Source organism: Aquarana catesbeiana, linkage group LG07 (assembly GCF_042186555.1).
Source record: "Aquarana catesbeiana isolate 2022-GZ linkage group LG07, ASM4218655v1, whole genome shotgun sequence".
NCBI lineage: Eukaryota > Metazoa > Chordata > Amphibia > Anura > Ranidae > Aquarana > Aquarana catesbeiana.
Genome location: NC_133330.1, coordinates 28,773,236 through 28,794,739, shown reverse-complemented (window position 1 = coordinate 28,794,739; position 21,504 = coordinate 28,773,236). Strand labels below are relative to the sequence as shown.

The window sequence follows — 21,504 nt, the reverse complement described above, 5'->3', positions numbered from 1 at the left end:
GCGAAAAAAAAGTACTTTCCAGAATATCTTCATATCATACCGAGCATGAACATATGGACTATTGTGATACATCACAAGGTTGTGTGAGGACGGGCACTTGTGTTCTTTCATGTTGAACTCCTATTGCATTATTAGCTACCTTAAAAAATCTCAGTTTGAATGTCTTCCAGAAATTCCGTCCAACTAGGTAACTCCCTTGTGCCTTGGCCCAATAACCCAAGCAAACAACAGTTGGCACCGATGTGGTGCAAGTCTTTACATTGCTGCTATCAAAGGCGCCATGCACATTCTTGCCCGTTATTAGCTTGTGGTGAGGCTGAGAACCAAACAAACCACTTTAATTAAAACATCTGAATGATCAGAGGAGACCCCCCTATCAAAGGATTGCTTTAAAGTGTAGACATTATTTTGTAACCTGAACCAATATTTTAGAAGAATGGGCTTTTCATGGCTGTGGTGGGTAGGGATGGTCATCACAACCGTTTTCGGTGCAGTGGCACTAAAGCCAAAAAGAGAGTAAAGCCCATCCAAGGTACATGGGGAACAACCACTGAGGAATGAGGTGCAGGTAAAAAATATGTACTTTTTGTGTATCATAGAAATAAATTACCTGATTCAGATACCCACGAGATACGGTAGCCGGTGGCACCTCTGATCCTTCTCCATGTGAGCCTCATGCTTTGGGATGTCACATCCTGTATATTGAGATCTGTCACCCCATCTACACGCCCTGTGGATACAAAGAAGCAAAAAGGTTTTTTTTTATTTTTTTTTACGTCAATTCAATAAAAATCAACAAATAGCTATCTTCAAAACTGAACTCCTACCATACAGCTCGAATATAGTTGAAATCCAATACACGTTTCACTGCATATTACCGCAACACAAGAGTGTGAATGGGCCCTTATCTACAACAGTGAAAGGATCACAACTGTGCTATGGGCTTAACAGCAGTTAAGCTGCACAACTACATGAGGAGTAACGGCAAAATCAATATTTAAAAAAATAAATAAATAAATAACTGGGTGATTTTCTCTCAAAGAAATGATGCATTTATAATATCTAGGGCAGTGGTCTTCAAACTGTGGCCCGGGGGCCGGATGCGGCCCTTTGGTTGCCTTTACCTGGCCTTTACCTGGCCCTTGGGACACCAACAATAGGACATTATTTCTTCCACTGACACTTACAATGGGGCACTGTTCCTCCTAATGATAACAACGATGGGGCACTCCTAATACCAAATGTGGCTGTATTTACTCCCACTGATAAAGGGAGAATTTCCACTCCTGCTGGCCACAGTCCAACCTAAAATCTGAAGGACAATAAAATGGTCCCTTATTTAGAAGGTTTATAGACCCCTGATCTAAAGGATAGCATTATATTTTGATCCAGATAGATAGTCAGACTATTTTTGTGGGACCAGTAGAGACTTTTTTTCCCCAGTGAGTCAAAATTGACCACAGGTGCCCAGGGGATTAACCTTCTGCTGGACCATGACTTGGGTAATTCAAACTGAGCCAAAATTCAACCATCATTATACCAACAATCCCACCCAACATTTTTGTTCTCCTATCATACATGTGGAATTTTATGGCCATAGAAGCCTTTTATTAAAGATCAAAAGTTTACACAAGAAATTAGAAAGATAAATAAAGGTTTTTGATGGCACCAAATTTTGAACCCAATTTCTGTGATAACCAACTAATTTCTTTTGGCTAGACTCCCAGGCACAGTGTCTTGGGACAGTTACACAAAGTAACTGCAGATACATTCCAGTTAATCTACAGTAGGTCATTCCAACCAGACCACCAAAAAGGGACACTATACCTCAGATGGGGTCCCTATCAACCCACACAATGTTGTTATTACTGATAGCATTATTCAAATGTAATAAGTAAAAAGAGGGCAGTTGGGACAAGCTCACCTGAAGCCATTCTGTCTTTGACTGAAGACGAGTTTTCACTCCATCCCTGAGACCTGATCCCTTCCATCCGGTAGGTGTTCCTTTACATTGTCTCCCACCAATTTTCACCCTTAACCCCTTGCAAATTTGTCATGGAATAAAATTTCACTTTGGATGTGCTATACAATACCTTAGTTCCCAGATGGAAGAATGGATTTTGGTTATTTTTGTATGTTATTGGAATTCTGGTTCTTTTTTCCAATGCTTATTATGACTTAATCGCAATAATATAGCCATGTCACAACACCTCCACCCATACTTTTTGGGTTTCCCATTCATAGAGCTGTCATTTCTGTGTTGACATGGACATGCAATTTTTATCCATCTTAGCCTCCTTGGAAAAGCACATTTTGGCATTTTCTTCTAGTTGGGTACCACCAGACCTTGTCACTGAAATGCTGGTTTCATAAGAGGTTGAATCTCATGTACTGGAGTCCTTTTCTCAACCAACTAGTGTAAGATACTTACGTGTGCGTCCACTTATTGTGGCAGATGTACCAGTTTGCCTCTGGAATTGCGGATAAAGCACCAGGATGTATTCGGTGTCAGGTCTCAGGTCACTAAGAGTATCTGATAGTGCACTTCCACTCAAAGTCTTCTCTGCCGCCCTGCCATCCCCTGCACACCAAAGACACACAGTTAGAGTGGGAAGTCATGCATCACCCATCAATCATCATACAGCTGAGCATCACAGCGAGCAATGAAAATGATCTCTGCTAGCAGTGTTTGCTGGTGAGTCACAAGCTTGTATCTTTGCTAGCCTCAGGGCTGAATATTCTTTATTTGTTGGAGATACATTGCCACGGCAGGGTGTGGTACAGAGAAGGATACATTATGGCTGCAGACATGTAAGGATCAGGCGTAGACATGTACAGGTGTGTCCCAGACTGATGCTGGCATCCTTCCAGGTGTGCTAATCTTTTTTATTTTTAGAATCCAAACACCTAGATACCTTCAGAACATTATCCTAACACCAGCTAGGTCTTCTAAACACTATATGTCACTGTCTTGCTGAGCAAATTGCACTGTATGGTTAGATGCGTTCCAACATATCTTATCAAATAGCCATGGGAGGAATTGGCAGGAATAGAGACGCAATGTAGATGTTCAGTTTGAAAGTACATATGTAGGGAGGTATATACAAATTTAATTTCATATAAGATCCTTTTATCTGGTCTTATCTGGAATATTATAAAGTGCTGTTAACATGTCATACAAGTGTGTGATACAGTAGGCCTAAGGTTCTGATTGGATGAAGTTGGTCCAGACCAGTGGTCTCCAAACTGTGGTCTGCGGGTCGGATACAGCCTTTTGCTTTCCTTTATCCTGCCATTGGTGCACTATTTCTCACTCCGACACCAATGATGGAGGATAATTCCTCTTACTGACAGCAACAATAGAGCATTATTCCTCCAACTAATACCAACAATGGGGCACTATTTTTCCTGCTGGTATCAATGATGGGGCATTGTTACCCCCACTGATGCTGGGTCATTTTCTACTCCCACAGGCCACAGTCCGGCCCCCCTAAAGTCTGAAGGACAGTAAACTGGCCCATGGTTAGAAAGCGTGGAGACCCCTGGTTTAGACCAGTTAAAACTTTTAAAGCTCTTTCATAATGACTGTTCCTGGGGAAGGACAAGGCAAGTATTCTGCTACAGGCTTTATGAATTACTTTGGGGCAGCTTTTGTCCACCAGGGTTCCTTTTGAGCAGCCTTTCTCAAACTTTTCAACACAGAGGAACCCTTGAAATAACTTTCTGGTCTCAGGGAACCCCCTGCTAAAAATGACTATATCTACAATTAATGATACATTAGTGTGATGGTCAGTGGGAAGGATGCTCCTTACACTTATGGGAAGAATAAACAGCTTAGAGATAGCTAAAAAGGAAACTTACAGTATCTGAGAAACAGAAATTGCTCACTGCTAAAGGAACCTCTGCAACCTCTGGAGGAACCCTAGGGTTCTATGAAACCCTGGTTGAGAAACTGTGCTCTAGAGGTTGCTAATAGAGCTATGAGCAATAAGAAATGTCTGCCCCTCAGATAAACAACTACTGATAGCATTTATCTTTTAAGATAGTTTTAAGGAAGAAAATGGGGGGGGAGGGTGTCTTCCCAGTGACCACAAGTGTAAAGCGAGCAGAATGTCCGACAGAAAAATTCAGACGGAAGCTTTTCATCGTCTATTCCGATCGTGTGTGCGCCTCATCGGACTTTTCTTTTTCGAAAACTCTGACGGACCTAGAAATAGAACATGTTCTAAGTATTTCCGATGGTTCGTCTGTATGCTGTTCCGACGGACCAAAAACGTTGCATGCTCTGAAGCAAGTACAAGACGGAAGCTATTAGCTACTGGCTATTGAACTTCCTTTTTCTAGTCCCGTCGTACGTGCTGTACGTCACCGCGTTCTGGGCGGTTGGACTTTGGTCGGACTTTGGTTTGACCTTGTGTAGGCAATGTTTCATTGAATAGAATTCCGTCGGAGTTCCGTCGGAGAAGCCTTCGGAGTTTATTCTGACGGCAAAACCGGTCATGTGTACGCGGCATTAGGAGCATTCTTTCCACTGACCTGAAACACAAACCTACTGTGAGCTGTAGTAACTATCAGCAGGGGTTTAGTGAGACCAGAAGGTTATTGCAAGGGTTCCTATCAGGATCACTTAGTGCTCCTGTTCCTTATTCCAGCATCCGGGTTTTGGTTATGGCAATCTCCTTGTCTGTCTGTCCACCTGCAGGCTAATTAATGTGATCAGTCTCTGGGTGGAAACCAAGCCTGTTATAAGCCAGCTCAAACCTCATTTGGGTGCTTGTGATAGACAAGTGATACGTGTGTTGTTCCTGATCAAGCTCCCTGTTTGTCTGCCCTGTTCTGCTATTTTTGGATTTCCCTGTGTATGACCTTGGACCGGATTTTTGGACTATTCCCTGAACTCAGCATGCCTTTTACCTGGACTGTCATAGAACCACAATATCTGTCTGCTAACTGCAAGTATCTATTTGCTTTGCTCAGTTCGCATCTGCCCTGGCATGGTGGCCAGGCACTATAGCATTGTGTATAAGTCCTGGGGCAACCGAGTACCAGTAGGCCTGCTTGCTTTATGGGAAAGGGGGCTGCTATAGGTGAAGCACACAGTAGCCAGCTATAGTGTCTGACCACTTTAAAATAGTTAAGAAAGGCTGCTTTAGGAGTTAGAATAGTTTGGTGTTAAGGTCAGTGTTTGAGTTAATGTTATGCTGCGTACACACGACCGGACTTTATGGCATACTTGGTTCGGCGGACCGGAGTCCATCGGACAATTCTATCGTGTGTGGGCTCCAGCGGACTTTTTTTCCCCAAAAGTTCAACGGACCTAGAAATGAAACATGTTTCAAATCTTTTCGACAGACTCAAGTCCGGTCGAAAAGTCAGCTCGTCTGTATGCTAGTCCGACGGACAAAAAACGACGCTAGGGCAGCTATTGGCTGCTGGCTATGAACTTCCTTGTTTTAGTCGGGTCGTTCGTCATCACTTACGAATCCGTCGGACTTTGGTTGATCATGTGAGAGGCAAGTTCGGAAAGTCCGTCGTAAAGTCCGCCGGACAAAGTCTGCCGTAAAGTCTGCTCGTGTGTACGCGGCATCACGGTTAAAGTTTAGGGGTTATGCTTCAGGTTGGGGGAGGGAGTTAAATGTTAACAACTCATTTTAGGGGTTAAGTGTCAGAGGGTGAGCGTTATATGTTAATAACAAGTTGTAAAGTGGATGTAAACCCCGACATGTTAAAATGAGCAAAGCATATTCTTGTATAGTGTATGTTTGCCTCAACTCAAAGCACTGAGTGTGATTTCTGTCTGCCAGGTTGTGCCAACTTCAAGGGATTTGAGAGGGATGGGGGGGGCGCAGGGGGCCTCTAGCACACAGCCTGTGATTGACAGCTTTATCTGCACACGTTTTCCTATGGGATTGTATAGATGGGGGGTATGTCCCTATTCACTCTGGATGCAGTATGTGCCCCTGGAAGCTCAGAAAGGCCGTGTAAATTCTGAAGTTTGAATAGATGTAGAGAAGAGAGGGCTGCAGATAAACAGGTACAACTTATGTAGGAGAATTAGATTAATCTCTGTGTATCACCCAAAGCTAGTCACTTCACTGAGTATACAATACAGTATGTAATGATTTACAACCACTTTAAGGGTTATGTTAAGCAGTAGGAGGGAGAACAAGGGATAAAGTGTGTGTAAACCCAAAAAATCTATGTTTAGCATTTTGGGGAATCTGTTGCAAAGTTTCTCACCTGGAGATCCTGCCAGTGACAACACTTTCTGTAACTCAATGGAAGGGACCACATACTCACCTCTAGTAGAATAGGTCAGCCGGTATCCAGTTGGCGGCTCTGCTCCAGAAATGGACCATGCTATCCTGAGGAAGGATGGGCCGGCTTCTGCCACACGGAAGTTTGATATCCCAGCGGCGCTTGCTGCAAAACAAGAAATGTAGGTGCAAAATTTGAAACTCTGCATATAAAGGCTTAATAGACATAGGTGGTAACTGTCATTTAAAATCTCTGGAGTAGACTTTGTAGTGCCAAAATGTTGCATCACTTTGCCAGTTAGTAGTCTCTAGAGCTGGACATACATGGGCAGATGGCCCACCTAGGGCCAGTGGCCCACATAGGGTGTTGGCCAAGTTTCACAAATATAGGCTAGGTTGCTGACTGCCCAGAATTAATACCCTTACTAAATTCACCACCACTCTGACACCTCTACTCCAACAGGCAACCTGAGATTCGAAGACTGGCCAATGCATTTGCAGGATTATATCTTCTTCTCAAACAGGCAGTTTTGACACGTTCTCTTTACCCTCATTTGAGGATACTACATGCAAATCTCTTTTTTTCCAAAGTTAAACAGTCTTACATGTTCTCCCTCTGCCTGAGACAGATTGGCCAATACTGTCAGCGTATAGTGCAGTGACGGTAACTGAATACTCTGTTGCAGCTCTGAGGCCTTGCAGGACGGTATTTGTCTGTGCTGCTGTTAGGCTGATCTGTGGACAGAAATCACAATCACTTTATTGTCTTATATGATATAAAATTATTATTATTATTATTATTATTATTATTATGGGCACTGGTGTGATATAATAGGGTCATCATAGTAGGGTCTGCATTTCAGATTGTAGCCATACACAAAACATGTTCTTACAATTTCAACCACTTTCAACCAGCTTTCATTTGCAAAAGGACTAAACAGATCAAATGGGTGACAGCTCTCATTTTTTCACATTTTGGATACAAAAAGAGAATGGGTGGTCATGTGATCTCCAAACCGGCTTCAGGGAGCAAGGTTGATTTTTTTCTTTTTGACCAATTTTGTCTTCATCGATGTACGAATTAAATAGTATGGGTTAGTAAATTGGTACGTAGGGACTCAGTTGGTCTGTTGTGGAAATCCCCCCCCCAAAAACAAAAAAAAAAAAAGCCCTGGAAGTGGCCTTGGAAATCAGAGACCACTGGTCAATTTGGAAACTAAAGAGGGAATCTTCACTACCCCACAAACAGTCAAATTCCCAATATTTCTACAGAATTGGAGTCAGTAGTGAAGGTGGTTGAAGGTAGTTTAGTGATGCACCATCCTCATATATTAAACAAAAAATCTTCCTTTATATCCCTTGAATGAGCCAAATCCTCCTTCATTTGTGTCTGATGCACTCTCCCCTCACAGACACTGCAGCTCACAGTGGGAGGGTTTCAGCAACAGAGGCAGTGCTGCCAATCCAGAAAGCAGTGGGTGGGACTGGGTGTGGCCAAGTGCTGAATGACATGTTATAGGCTGATGAATTTAAAAGTAAAAATGCTAATAGCCACGCCCCTTTCAAAATCTTCTCCTCCCACTTTAGTGCAAGCAGGCACAGCCTACATGGGATTGACAACTCTGCTCTGAATTCAGGAGCAGGGCAGCAATGTTGCCACCGCATCACAGGAAGCTCAATTAGGTGGATTTCACTGGCTGGATCCACAGGTATTTGTGGGATTTTGCAGGGGGACTAATTAAAAAACTATGTGCTGCAGCACAAATATTGTAATGGAATGCCAAAGCACTACAGTAGAGTGATCGTGACATTAAAGTCAGAATCCCTCCAGAGTCTGGACCGGCTCTGTGGTGTCGGCCAACAGCGAGCTTTATCAACTGAAAACTGGTCAAAGAGTGCACTTAGCTTTGGCCCTACTTCTCCTTTAACACACGACTAATTGTGTTATAAAGCACAAGCGTACATGGAAGAGGACCCATGAAATGATTATTGCTCGGAGCCCATAATAGTTTTCCCAGGCAGAAAGCACACATACCTCTCTCAGCTCCAGTGGGATCTGCTGCCCTTGACCCGTCAGAGGACCATAGACAATTTTGTAACCAGTGACAGGTCCAGTGGCCGCCGTCCATTGTATCCTCAGGGAGTCTGTTGTCTCATCAGAGAAAACCAGGTTGGAAGGTCCTGTGTAAGCAGCTGAGTGTGAACACAAAGGGATAGACTTAGATTGATGGGTCTGTGAACTCACTCGTGTCACATTGAACTGCTTTCTAATTTTGTGAACATATATATTTTTTTTTTGTATAATCTGTTTATTAGTGTTTTTCTTCATCACAGATACATTATAAAACATAACAAGCATGAAAAAAAAAAAAATTCCAAAATTCATACAACACAAACATATTACACACCAAGCACATTAATATATAATTAAAAAAAAGGGGGAAACACCCCCCCACAACCCCCCTCCCCCCACTCTCCCTACTCCCTTCTCCCCTCATCCCCCTCCATCCATAAGCTCCCCTCACCATTCCTTCTTCTTCTCTTGAATTATCATACCTTAATTATTCTAGAACTGGTAAATGATCTATTTAGCCCTATGCTTCCATCTAGTCCTAAAATAAATGGTGTAAATCCTGGTAACAACAGCCAAGGTCCCCACATTTCACCGAATGTATTTGTTAAACCCCTATTCTTATCTACCTGCCATTCTTTTAACAATACATCATTCACCTGTATCCACCATTCCTCATATGTTGGGCTTCTGGAGGATATCCATTTCATTGCTATTAGTTTACTTGCAATAAATAGTATATGCTTCTGGAGGATATCCATTTAATTGCTATTCGTTTTCTTGCAATAAATATTATCCTATTAATGATTAATCTAGTTGACGGAGTATATACTTCTTTTTCTATCCTAACAAGCATATTTTTGGATCTAATTGTATCTGAGTTTGGTACACCTGGTTAATCGTTTCTATCACAGTCTGCCAATATCTAAACAGTTTAGGGCAATTCCAAAACATATGCATTAAGTCAGCAGATACCCTTGAACATCTCGAACATTCTGATGTTTCCCGTTTACCCCATTGATATAGTTTATCTGGTGTCCTATAAGCTCTATATATTATGTATAATTGGGTTAAGCATTGCTGTGAAGATATTGATACCATTTGTATGGATTCCAATATACCCTGCCATGTTTCATCTGTGATTTTTCCAAGATCTTTTTCCCATCCTTTTCTGGCTAAGCAGCTATTTGTTTCTCTTGTCTGCTCCGTTAGGCGACCATAAAGAGTGGAGATCAAGCCCTTCTTAACCTGTTTCTTTGCTAGGGTATCCATAAGTGACATATTTTGTATCTTAGCTTTTTTTATCTTTAAACTGACTCTGTAGCTCATGGTGCAATTGTAGGTATTGAAAAAAGGTATGAGAAGGCAGTATATATGTTTTCTGTAAATCTTGAAATGTTTTTAATACGTTGTCGGTATAAAGCTGTGCGATATATTTTATCCCCTTTTCTCTCCATACTCCAAATCCTTTTAATTTGTCTAGTTCCTTATCATTTTTATTACCCCACAAGGGGGAGTATACTGATATGTTATTATATTGCATAATACGTTTCATTTCCTGCCAGACCTTATGTATAAGTCCTAAAGTTGGGCATTGCCTATCAACCAGCCATGATTCTATTTGAGCTATCAGATGGTATTGTGAAAATCTACTCAGAATTATTGATTGAATAAGGTGTGTCTATTACTTCCCATCCTGCAACCTGTTGTAGTTGTGCTGCTAAAAAATACATTTTTGGAACAGCAAGGCCACCCTTATCTTTGAGAAGTTGTAGTGTATTAAGTTTAATTCTAGCGTTTTGCCCCTTCCATAGCAAGAATCGAAACAGGGAGTCTATTTTTCAAACCATTTTAGTGGTATACAGACAGGTGAATTGTGTAAGACAGAGTAACTGTGGGGCCCACACCATTTTTATTAAATTTGCTCGCCCTACAACCAACAACGTTAGTTTGGACCATACTCTACCCTTCATCTTAACCACTTGCCGATCGGGCCATAGCCGAAAGACGGCTACAGCGCGGTCGGCTTATTCTGGTGGGCGTCCGTGGGACGTCCTCCCAGAATGTTGCTCTCGCGCGCCCTTGGGGCGCGCTCACGCAAACATCTGTGACCGCCGGGTCCGGAAGACCCGGCGCATCACGGATCGCGATAACGTTTACCACGTGATCGCTCGGTCAAATGACGGAGCGATCACTTGTAAACAAACCGAGGTCATGTCATGACGCCGGTTCCTCCCTCCCCTCTCTGTACCGATCTGTACAGTGCGAGGGGAGAGGGGGAGAGATTGTTTTTAGCAGTGCTGTGGGCTGGTTCTGTAGTTTCCACAGCGTTGCTCTGTGCCCATATTGTGCAATACTCTGCAATAATGTGCAATACTCTGCAGTACTCTGCATTAAATGTGCAATACTCTGCCAATACTCTGCAATAATGTGCAATACTCTGACAATACTCTGCAATACTGTGCAATACTCTGACAATACTCTGCAATACTGTGCAATACTCTACCAATACTCTGCAATACCCTGCAATACTCTGAAATACCCTGCAATACTCTGCCAATACTTGCCAATACTTTGCCAATACTCGCCAATACTCTGCAATAAATTTTAACAAAAACAAAGTTTTTTTTTTTTTTTTTTTACCGAATTTTCAGTCTTTTTTGATTTATAGCGCAAAAAAAAAAAAAAACCCAGCGGTGATTAAATACCACCAAAAAGAAATCTCTATTTGTGTGAAAAAAGGACAAAAATTTCATATGGGTACAGTGTTGCATGACTGAGTAATTGTCATTCAAAATGTGAGAGCACCGAAAGCTGAAAATTGGTCTGGTTAGCAAGGGTGTTTAAGTGCCCAGTTGTCAAGTGGTTAAACTTATCTAATATGGGGGCTAAGTTATAATTAATATATTCCTTTAAATTTGATGAGATCCTTATCCCTAAATATTTAAAGGATGTAACAACCTGTATTTTATGCTCTATTTGTGGTAAAGCCATTGTTAACTCATCAACTGGGAGTAGTACTGATTTTTTCCAATTTATAACAAACCCAGAGAATCTACTAAAATTTTCAATTAACTTTATAACATATGTTAGGGATTGATCTGTGTCTCCCAAAAACAATAACGCATCATCTGCGTATAGTGAAATTTTATCAACTATTCCTCCTCTCTCATAGCCCCTAATAGCTATCGTCTGTCTAATTGCTAAAGGGGTTTTAAAGGGGTTTTCCACTTGTATCCATAAAACATGGACTAGTTCCTTCCCCAAGGACACAGCAGAAAGTGACACAAACTTTTAGCAAAATGAGGGGGATTGCCTTAAACAGTTCTCATCAGAACAAGTGTCCCTATTGGGAGAATTCCCTTTACCTTCTGTTCCAGTGCCTACTATAAATTTGTGAATTTACCATCAATTTCTGTCCTGATGACACATTAAGCAGGGATTTGTTTTTTAAGTGGAAAACCACTTTTATCGGGAAAGGAACAATGCCAGAATAAACCCTGTATAAACCCTGTAGTTATTGAGGAGCTACAACTCCCAACACCACCACAGCCCTCGGGTCACTGGAGGGTATGCTTTGGAAGCCATTGACAGTTGGCAGCTCGAACAGGGAAAAGACTTACCATCTGCAGGCAGGTAGGTTCCACCAGTGGTCACACAGACTTTCCGTGACACCAGAGGCAGTAGAGTGGCGAGGATCTTGAAGTCATTGACATAGAAGAAAAAGTCATCAGACGGAGTAGAAGCCACCCTCGTCAGTTCCCGACTGTCAGCGTTCTTGATTCCTGGGTAATAGAAGAACAAAACATAACTTTTCCTAGAATATAAAGTACATCATAAGCCTAGAACTTTGTTTTTGTATTTGGATACCATAGAGAATAGTTAAAATTGAGGTCCCCTTTTTCTATCCATGTTCCTGTCCTGTAGACACAACAGTGAGTGACAGGAAATGTGTCTGCATCCCACTGGGAAGATTTCCCTTTACTTCCTGTTGTGCAGATGCAACAGGAAATGAAAATATATTCAAAGCAAGAGTAAATTCCCTCTCAGACAGCTGTCACCAGAACAATGTCTAGACTGGAAGACTTCTCTCTAATTGTGTTTCTGATTTTTCCATCACTTTAAGTACCATTGACAGTGGTCACCAGGAGAAATAGAGAGGATGGATCTCTCTAATAGGACCACAGACAACAATAAAACCTAACAGTTGTTATAACCCCTCACCTGTCAGGGTCTGGACCTGAACCTGAAACCTCTGTGGTGTTTGATGGTGGCTCTTCTTGCTGTGCTTCCTGAGATGTTGGACAGAAATCTTGCCTTGTCTCTTGTTTCTGGTGAAACTCAAACTCTTTGCTCTTCCTGTGAATTTCCTGATTTAAGCCATGTCTCTGCACTTCCTGTTTGCCAGATTATTGTGCTCTCTGCAGCAGATATCTTGCTCCTTTGTGTATCTGGCATCTGTGTACCCTATCTTCACTACCATTTGATATGGACCTCTGGCTTGTTTACTGACTATGTTTCTTTTGATCTTTCTTTTGAGGTGTAAAACCTTGAGGGTTTACAATCCCTTTAATGGGATCCCTTTTTTGTGCTGAGAGCAGCCTCACCAGAGCCATTGTGCCCCGAATAAATTTGATTGACCTTCTTCAACCAAGAATTGTTGAGGGGTCAAATCTATCACCTAAATATTACATGTTCCAACAAAAAAACAAAGTGGTTCTAACTATCCTCTAGTCAGTTTCCCATAAAGTATTGTGCAGTACCTTTACCAGCCAGAGCCAGACTGTAAAAACAATTCAGGTCCAACATATCACATCAGTCCACAAAATGTCATCAATAGTGGCCCGAACAGCATGACTGGGTTTAAAAAAGATTTTTTAACAGTGTATTCAAATAAAATACAAATGAATACAAATTAAAAAAAAGCTAACACAAAAAACACTGACAAAAAATGGTAACTAACCTAACCAGTGAAATACAGTATCTATGAAGGCAGAGAAGTTCCAAGGTACACCATACACATTTGACACATATACTGTACCCATCGAAACCACTAACTGAATTTTCCAATACTAAGTAAGGACCACAAATTTAAGCTCAACTTTTTTTTGACAGGGTAGGAAAGATTAGAATTAGATTCTTAGCCATTTTTTTTGTCCTGTCTCTGCTCAGATTTCTTTACTTACTGTCTTTATAGTGGATGTCAGTCAGATCATATAGTGAGGGGAAAAGAAGGAAGGGTTAGAACCACAATTCAGATTGTATTGCTGGTGGTGTGCCCATTAATGGAGATTTCCCCACAATTCGGGTCTAAGTGATGGGTGTCAGGGAATTATCCCCAGTGGGGAAACAGCCAGCACTTTTCACTTTCCTAAAGTTGTGCACATTCCACTTAAGTTAAGTCCACCCTTTAGAAAAAAAATAATCAATGCACATATATTTGTTGGAAAAAAAAGTGTGCAAGTAATATTTTTTTTCGATTGGCACCTTCAAAGCATAGCATCCATGATCAGTGGTTTCCATTGGCATCACCAGGGTGGGGCCTGATGGGGCCACGACCCCCCCCCCATTTTTCCTGTTTCCCCCCAATGTGCCCCCCCAAGTTATGTCACTGTAATACCCGAATAATGGCCGCCGGTTGGCGCCGAGGCTATCCGAGTGCAGTCCACCCACTTGAATGACTCACTATGACTGCCAGTATGCAGGGCTAGCCCAGGTGATGTCGCACGACAGCCGCCGCTGTTGTTTATGGGAGTTGTAGTCCGTGGCGGCTGCATGCTCAAGCTTCCTGCTCCCGCTCCCGGGTAGTGGAGTCAGTCTAAGGAGAGGAGAGCAGCACAGCCAGCCTGAGCCTGCGTGCTACAACTCCCATCGCTGCGGTCGGATATTGCCTGGTCTGCCTGGACACCACGTCACGTGGCTGGCCTGGGCGTGCCTGGTGGCTGCAGTACAGAATACTGTGGAGTGGAGACCCCAGGAGCAACATCACTGACTGTCCCCCACAACTGGAGGAAGCAGCAGTGCAAGGAAGGAGAAGGTGGAAGAGAGAGGACCCGTCCTGTCCTGCTGACAGTGCTGAGCTCTGAGTCTGCCGAGAGACCCTAACACCCCCACAGGATCTATCTCCCCCCCCCCCCCATACACCTCATCTATATATATATATATATATATATATATATAATTTGTGATTTATGGTTGGCCCCCTACTTTTGTCCCCCCATGTGCCCCCCCTAAATATGAAAGCTAGGGATGCCACTGGTGGTTTCTAGTTCCTGCAACCTTTTCTTCCAGCTGTCCATATTCACTTATGAACTTTCAGTTGGAAAGCTGCAGAAAGTGTCAATGGACAATAAGTGTGGTAATTATCGCACCCATGTTCTATTGAGAACTACAAGTCCAAGTGCCGTAGTGGAAGATGGGACTTGTAGTTTATTCAGATCTCTGTGAATGAATGACATAGGTGTAATATGTAACATCATGCAAAAGGTGGAAATAGCCTTAAATTAAAGATATATGGTTTTTATTTGATACTTTTTTTGTGCACTCAAGTCCAGAGAGACAATGTGTGAGTTCCGGACAACAATTCAGCTTTGAGCCTAAAGCTGGCCATAGATGGTTCAAATCTTGGACGGTTCAGCAGGGACGGGTTGAAATTCAAACCATGTATGGACAGGATGAATGTACCCAGGTTGATCGATCGATCAACTTGGGTACAACCAGCCTCTCGTATTTTACATGCGATTTATTGCTAGGGGCTATTATAGCTGCTAGCAGTAATCACTGTGTTCTCCCAACAGGGATAGCTGCCCCCCCCCCCCTCCGTTGGGAGAACACAATGACTCCGCGGGAGGGATTCCCCCAGCAACACTGAGTCTGGTTGCAGAAAAGAAAATCACTCCATCTATGGCCAGTTTAAGACTTCTCAGTTCTGTAGAATCAACTAAGACCAGATAAAGGACTCACCAACAGCAAATATTTTGATATCTTGGCTCTTTAGTCTTTGAGAAGGCTGATCTACATCATCCTGGGACTTTCCATCAGTGATCAAAACTGCAATCTAGAAAGCCAAACATATAATTTCAGAGATTATTTAACAGAGATGAATACTCTGCAGCACTCAAAAAATAACACCAGAGAAGAGACACTATTGTGGGAAGAAGATCAAGTGACATGGAGCCCAAGACCACCATATAAAGTGGAACTTCACCCTAAACATCTTGTTGCTTCGTAGGGTGTAGAAGGCTTATGCCCCGTACACACGATCAGAAATTCCGCCAGCAAAAGTCGGATGTGAGGTTTTTCTTGGCTCGTCGTAGTGTTGTACGTCACCGCGCTCTTGACGGTCGAAAATTTAAGAGAATTTTTGTGTGACCGTGTCGCCGGAAAAACCATCCAAGATTTTTCCGATGAAAATTCCGCTTGTGTGTACGGGGCATTAGGCCTTCATCATGTCTGTGTCCCTGTTGAGAAGATTTCCTTAATTTCCTTTCATTTTTATTTTAGTTATTTCTTTTTTAAATCATATATCTTTTTATTATTGATTTTTGCTTTACAGTTACAATCATTACAAAACATACACACAGCCCATGTACATATTATCTGTCATAATAAATGATGCAGGAGATAATCTTTTTATATCAATATAAAAACATACAAATTAGATCTTACAAATATACTTTAAACAAAAATAAAAAATGTCCTTTCTTAGTGATGAGGTTCACCTAGACAGCAAGTGAGAGGGAAACTCTACAATGTGAAGGCAAAGAGAAATAAGAACACATCAGACTGGAAAAAGACCAAAGGGTAAGTTCACATTTTACATTAATTGGTCTGTGCAGACAAGAGGCCTTCAGTAGTTTACTATACACTGTGCCATTTTGTAAAAATATTGTTTAATGCAAATACCGTACCTGTAGGCCCTTTGTGTCCCTTGTGATGCCTTGCCAAAATACTTCCAATGTTTACATTCCTACTTCCTGGCTTATTTCCAGCACATGGGCCATAAAAAAATGGCCACCGAGCCTTCTACTTTGAGGACAACTAAAGTGGCTTGGTGGCCATTTAGTTCAAGTTGTAGCCCACAGTATGAGATGGAAAGGGGCTACAGCAGTGTGAGAATCCTGGTGGGAATGTGCAGCTTTTCCAGGTGGGAACGTGCAGCTTCTGAATCAGGAAGAGCACTCACTCCTGTGATGATGGATTTGAGGGCCCAAGGACTGTCATGTCCTGGAAATAAGCCAGGTCATAGGAATGTAAACATGGAAGTATCTTGACCAGACTTCATGGGTGGCAGAAAAGGTTTACAGCTATGGCGTTTGCATTAAACAATACTCTTTACAAATGGCAAACTGCATTTTAAACTACTGGTGCCCTTGTCTACATGGGCCAGTTTATGTAAAAGGTGAACTTAGCCTTTAAAATGTCTGGCAAGTTCTATTCTTAGCAGAATGGGCCATTCCCCAAAAATCCCACAGATTCCTGTGGTGTCTGGAATGTGCTGGCATTGGATGGAGTTTGTCAACACTCCTTACATGTATTTCCCAGCAAAAGAACCACTTACACACCGATGACCTTAGCATTTCAATAAAGCTTTATTGTTCTAGACAACATGCACAAAGAGGCTACACCTGAAAACCTCCTTGACTGATGCATTATGCATCAGAAAGAAAAAATTCCAGACAAGGCTTCTTTGTGCATTTTATTAGTGCTTGCTTACCTAAAACCTAAAACGGTCAGCAAGACAGGAAGTAAGGGAGATTTTGCTCCATAGGGACACAGACAAAACATTCTTACCCTTCAACTTATTTGGTTTTGTCATTCTCAACACCCCACCTTCCCCATACACACAATCAATAAAAGTGACTTATATTGCTAGCAGTTACCCATCCCAAGTAAACCAACAAGTAAAAGATTTGCCGTTTTTGTGGCCAACAAATCTCTTTCTGTTCCAGTTAATATGATTTTTTTGGGGGTCTTTTCATTCTGGTGTGTCTTAATGTTGGTACCTTAGGAATATTGGCCCGAATAGTGCCAAGACCAAAGAAGTTATCTGCAGCGTATCTCAAGCCTGCTCCAGTCCGCGTGTTTCCACCCTTGTAGCCCAGGTTTCTGATGGCCTGGATCACGTCAGTTCCATTTCGGTATCGGGAAAATTCAAACTCTGTTCTAGAGAAAGAAAAGAATTCCAATTTATCATGAAAAAGTTAAAGTAAAGTGGACCTGTCATATCTGTACTGCTGAGTCGGCCATTCGATTTACAAGGTAATCCATATCTAAAGTCTCATCTTGACATTATCACAGACACCCAGAATTTTAGGTGTCTGTATTTCCCTATAGTCCTTGGATATAGAGATCACTTCAAGAGACTTATTAGGCATGAGGGAACAGGACAGGCACTAAACTCTATTTACGAAAGTGGTTATTCTACATCAGTGTTTTACCAAATGAACCAAAAAATCAAAACAATGGCCTTGTGCTTTAAATGGTAAGCCCACCTAAAATTGGTATTTCAATTTTAGGTGAATGAAAAAAATTGCTTCTATTTACTTGTCAGCTTCTTTTTTTTCTCAGGGATTTTGACAATGATAAGGTTTTCATCTATCCATTACCTTTCCAAGCCTGTAGGAATACTGCACAAGAGCTTAAAATTAGCCAATGGGTTATCTAACCTGCCGTAATATCTACAACTGAAATATCTGTTTTTGGCTTTACAGCTCTATGATGAGGAAGCAAAACCCTGCCAATCATAGGTGTGTGCAGCTTATTGCATTAGGGTGTGCACCCCAAAGCTCAAACACACACATGCCTTTCTCTGCAGCCTCAGCTGCATGGGGCAGTGAATGAATGGGAAGTGCTCTGTGCTGAGTGGCTTCCTCTTCCTTCACAACTGAAGCATAGCAAACACAGTTTATTATGCTTTCATTATGCAAGAACACAGTGAGCGTGTCTGTTCACTGTGTTCATTTAGAGAAGGAAGGGTATGGTAAAAAAAAATATTTACTAGCCCCTTACCCTGCTCTCCATCCTGAAACATCCCCTGCAGCAGAGGGGGGGGGGGGGGGAGAGGAGGTAAGCCAGCAGCACTGCGGGAGGAAGGGCCAACACAGGAGGAAGCCTGGGGGATAGGGGGAAATGGCACCGCACATAGTGATTAGGGTGTGCCCAGGCACACCTGGCACACACCCTGTGCACGCCTATGCTGCCAATACCAAGATGTCCACCTCAACACAGTGCAGAACAAAGCATGGGCAGTCAATAATAGGAAAAGATCAGCTGTGGGGAACCTATAGGCAACACTAGGGACTTTTTTTTTTAACACAGCTTCCACTGTACCAAACTTAGCAGGAGGTAGAGTATGTATATATATATATATATATATATATATATATATATATATATATGCAAAAAAAAGTATGTGAAACCTTTGGAATGAACTGGTTTTCATAAAATGTGATCTGATCCTCATGTAAGTCACAATAATAGACAAACACAACGTGCTTAAGCTGATAACACACAAACAATTCTAATATCTCATGTTTTTATTGAACACATCCATTAAACAGTCACAGTGCTGGTGGAAAAAAGTAAGTGAACCCATAGACTAATTACTTCAATGAAAACTAATGAGAGTTAGTAGTTTGCACACCTGGAGTCCAATTAATGAAATGAGTTTGGAGGTGTAGTTTATAGCTACTTTGATAAAGAAAAACAAAAAAAAAAACACTCAAACAATTTAGGATTGCTGTTTATAAGAAGCATCAGCTGATGTAAACCATGCATCGCTGAAGACATACGATCAAGAGTAGCTAATCTGCATAAGGATGGGCAGATTAGTACTGTAGCTACACTTCATAGAAGTAGGTGCCCAGCCAAGATGACTCACAAAACACAATGTAGAATTCTGAATGAGGTAAAGAAGTAACTAACAGCTAAAGGTTTGAAGACATCACCGGAACTGGCAGACATTCCTTGTTCATGAGTCTATCATACATAAGGGGGTGAATAGGCAGGTTGTCTATGGCAGAACACCACGGAGGAAGCCACTGCTCTCCAAAAAAAAATTGCAGCACACCTGAAGTTTGCCAAAGAGCACCTTGACAAGCCACATTTCTACTGGGAAAATGTTTTGGGGATGAATAAAACAAAAGTTCAATTGTTGAGGAAGATCACTCAGCACTATGTATGATGTCATAAGGGCACAGATTACCAACATCAAAAAGTCATCTCAACGGTGAAATAAAATGGAGGGAACATCATGATTTGGGTTTGCCCCTTACTGCCCCAGGACCTGGACCACTTGCCATTATCGAGGTAAATGAATTCCCAAGTTAACCAAAATATCCTAACAGGATAATATCAGGGTGGTTGTCCTCCAGCTGAAGCTTAGTAGGAGTTGGGTGATGTAGCAGAACAATGACCCATTGAAGTAAATCCACCACAGACTGGCTTCAGAAAAAGAAAGTGGGTCTTTTTGAGTGGCCCAGTCAGAGCCCAGACCTCAACCCCATAGAGATGCTGTGGAATGACCTTAAGAGAGCCGTTCACACCAGACATACCACAAATGTGTCTGAGCTGAAGTATGTAAAGAGGAATGGTCAAAAATTCAGCTGCTCGCTTGAAGTCATTGCTGACAAAGGAGGTTTGACTAGCTATTAACTCCAAGGGTTCACGTGCTTTGTCCTCCATCATTGTGAATGTTTAATGGATGTTCTCAAAAAAGTTTTGCAGCAATAATAAATGGTCAGAATGTGCAAGTCTATCTGTACAATCTTATGTCAAGATCAATAAAAAAATCTGTCTGCCTGAGACTGAGCCAGGGCTGACTTGGGTGGCCAGGTCTTTGCAGGTATGGCTGGCATAACCACTTTACTGCTGCAATGAACAACATTAGACCTAGGAGGTGCAATGTAACTCACAAGCCGCTGGTTGGGGACCAGTGCGCTGCTGAAAATCTCAATACCCGCTGACAATTTTAAATGGGAAGACTCACCTTGGGTCATCACTGTATTGCACCACACCGAAGCGTACTTTGTCCTGGCCGACCACATTTGCAAAAGGAATCACCAACCCTTCCATAAATGTCTTGATCATTCGAAAATTCGCCCTTCCGATACTAGAAGACCCATCAATGACAAACACTATATCGGACTCATATATATTATCACATCTTGCTGCAAAAGAAGAAGAAAGTGTCAGAGTTAATTCAACTGTGAAGTAAAAAAAAAAAATATCATAAAAGATATACCCAACACAAAGTTTACACCATGCCTGCCTAACGTTTCCTCCTATTTTTTCCTAGAGACTCTAGACTTCTATGAGACCAATGTAGATGACTCTTTGTGGGAAAGTCTATGGGATGCTACTGCAAATGTGTGGACCATGAGAAAAAGATCGAGGATGGCAAGATGTAAATATTTAAATGGGTACTTCCACTCAACGGAGGGATCTAGACTCCCCACTTACACTAGAGGAACTGCAGACGGAGGTTAATGCCTTCCCTAATTGTAAGGCCCCAGGGGAGGATGGCCTCCCCATGGAAATTTATAAACAATATGCATAGGTGTTATTGCCACAACTACTAAAAGTGTTTAACACTGCAAGGGAGCAAAGTATTTTGCCCCCCCTCAATGTCTAAAGCCAACATTGTCCTTATTTTAAAACCTGGTAAGGACCCGGTAGATCCAGGCTCTTATCAACCTATCGCACTGCTGCAGTGTGATGTTAAACTTCTAGCAAAGATACTGGCACTTAGGCTAAGTAGGGTAATTACTTCCATTGTCCATTCCGACCAAGCTGGGTTTATGCCGAATAAATCTACTGTGGTCAATTTAAGAAGGCTTTTTCTAAATATGCAATCACTAGCTGACAATATAGGCCATAGAGCTCTGCTATCGTTAGATGCTATGAAGGCCTTTGATAGCATTGAATGGGTGTATTTATGGGAGGTCCTAAAAAGGTTTGGATTTGGAGAGATATACATCTCCTGGGTACGCCTACTGTATTGCCATCCTCAGGCAGCCATCCTGAGCCATTACACTTGGGAGGGGCACACGGTAGGGGTGCCCTTTGTCGCCCCTGCTGTTTGCACTAGCCATAGAACCGCTGGATATTCAGATTAGAGATAACCCGGGCATCACTGGCTTCTGCTATGGTAACAGACAGGAAAAAGTGATGCTA

The 21,504-nt window shown here is 42.1% G+C and overlaps 1 protein-coding gene across 1 annotated transcript in view; it reads right to left on the bottom strand.

The window, feature by feature from the left end:
- Positions 1 to 21,504, bottom strand: part of COL7A1 (collagen type VII alpha 1 chain) — a 294,025-nt gene that overhangs the window by 204,043 nt on the left and 68,478 nt on the right. The window contains exons 3-11 of the mRNA XM_073591887.1: positions 20,318 to 20,498; positions 17,334 to 17,493; positions 15,292 to 15,385; positions 11,952 to 12,113; positions 8,293 to 8,450; positions 6,863 to 6,992; positions 6,301 to 6,423; positions 2,432 to 2,581; positions 611 to 730 (exon numbers count right to left, since the gene is read on the bottom strand). Coding sequence (XP_073447988.1) covers positions 611 to 730; positions 2,432 to 2,581; positions 6,301 to 6,423; positions 6,863 to 6,992; positions 8,293 to 8,450; positions 11,952 to 12,113; positions 15,292 to 15,385; positions 17,334 to 17,493; positions 20,318 to 20,498 — 1,278 coding nt within the window. The remainder of the gene's footprint in view (positions 1 to 610; positions 731 to 2,431; positions 2,582 to 6,300; positions 6,424 to 6,862; positions 6,993 to 8,292; positions 8,451 to 11,951; positions 12,114 to 15,291; positions 15,386 to 17,333; positions 17,494 to 20,317; positions 20,499 to 21,504) is intronic.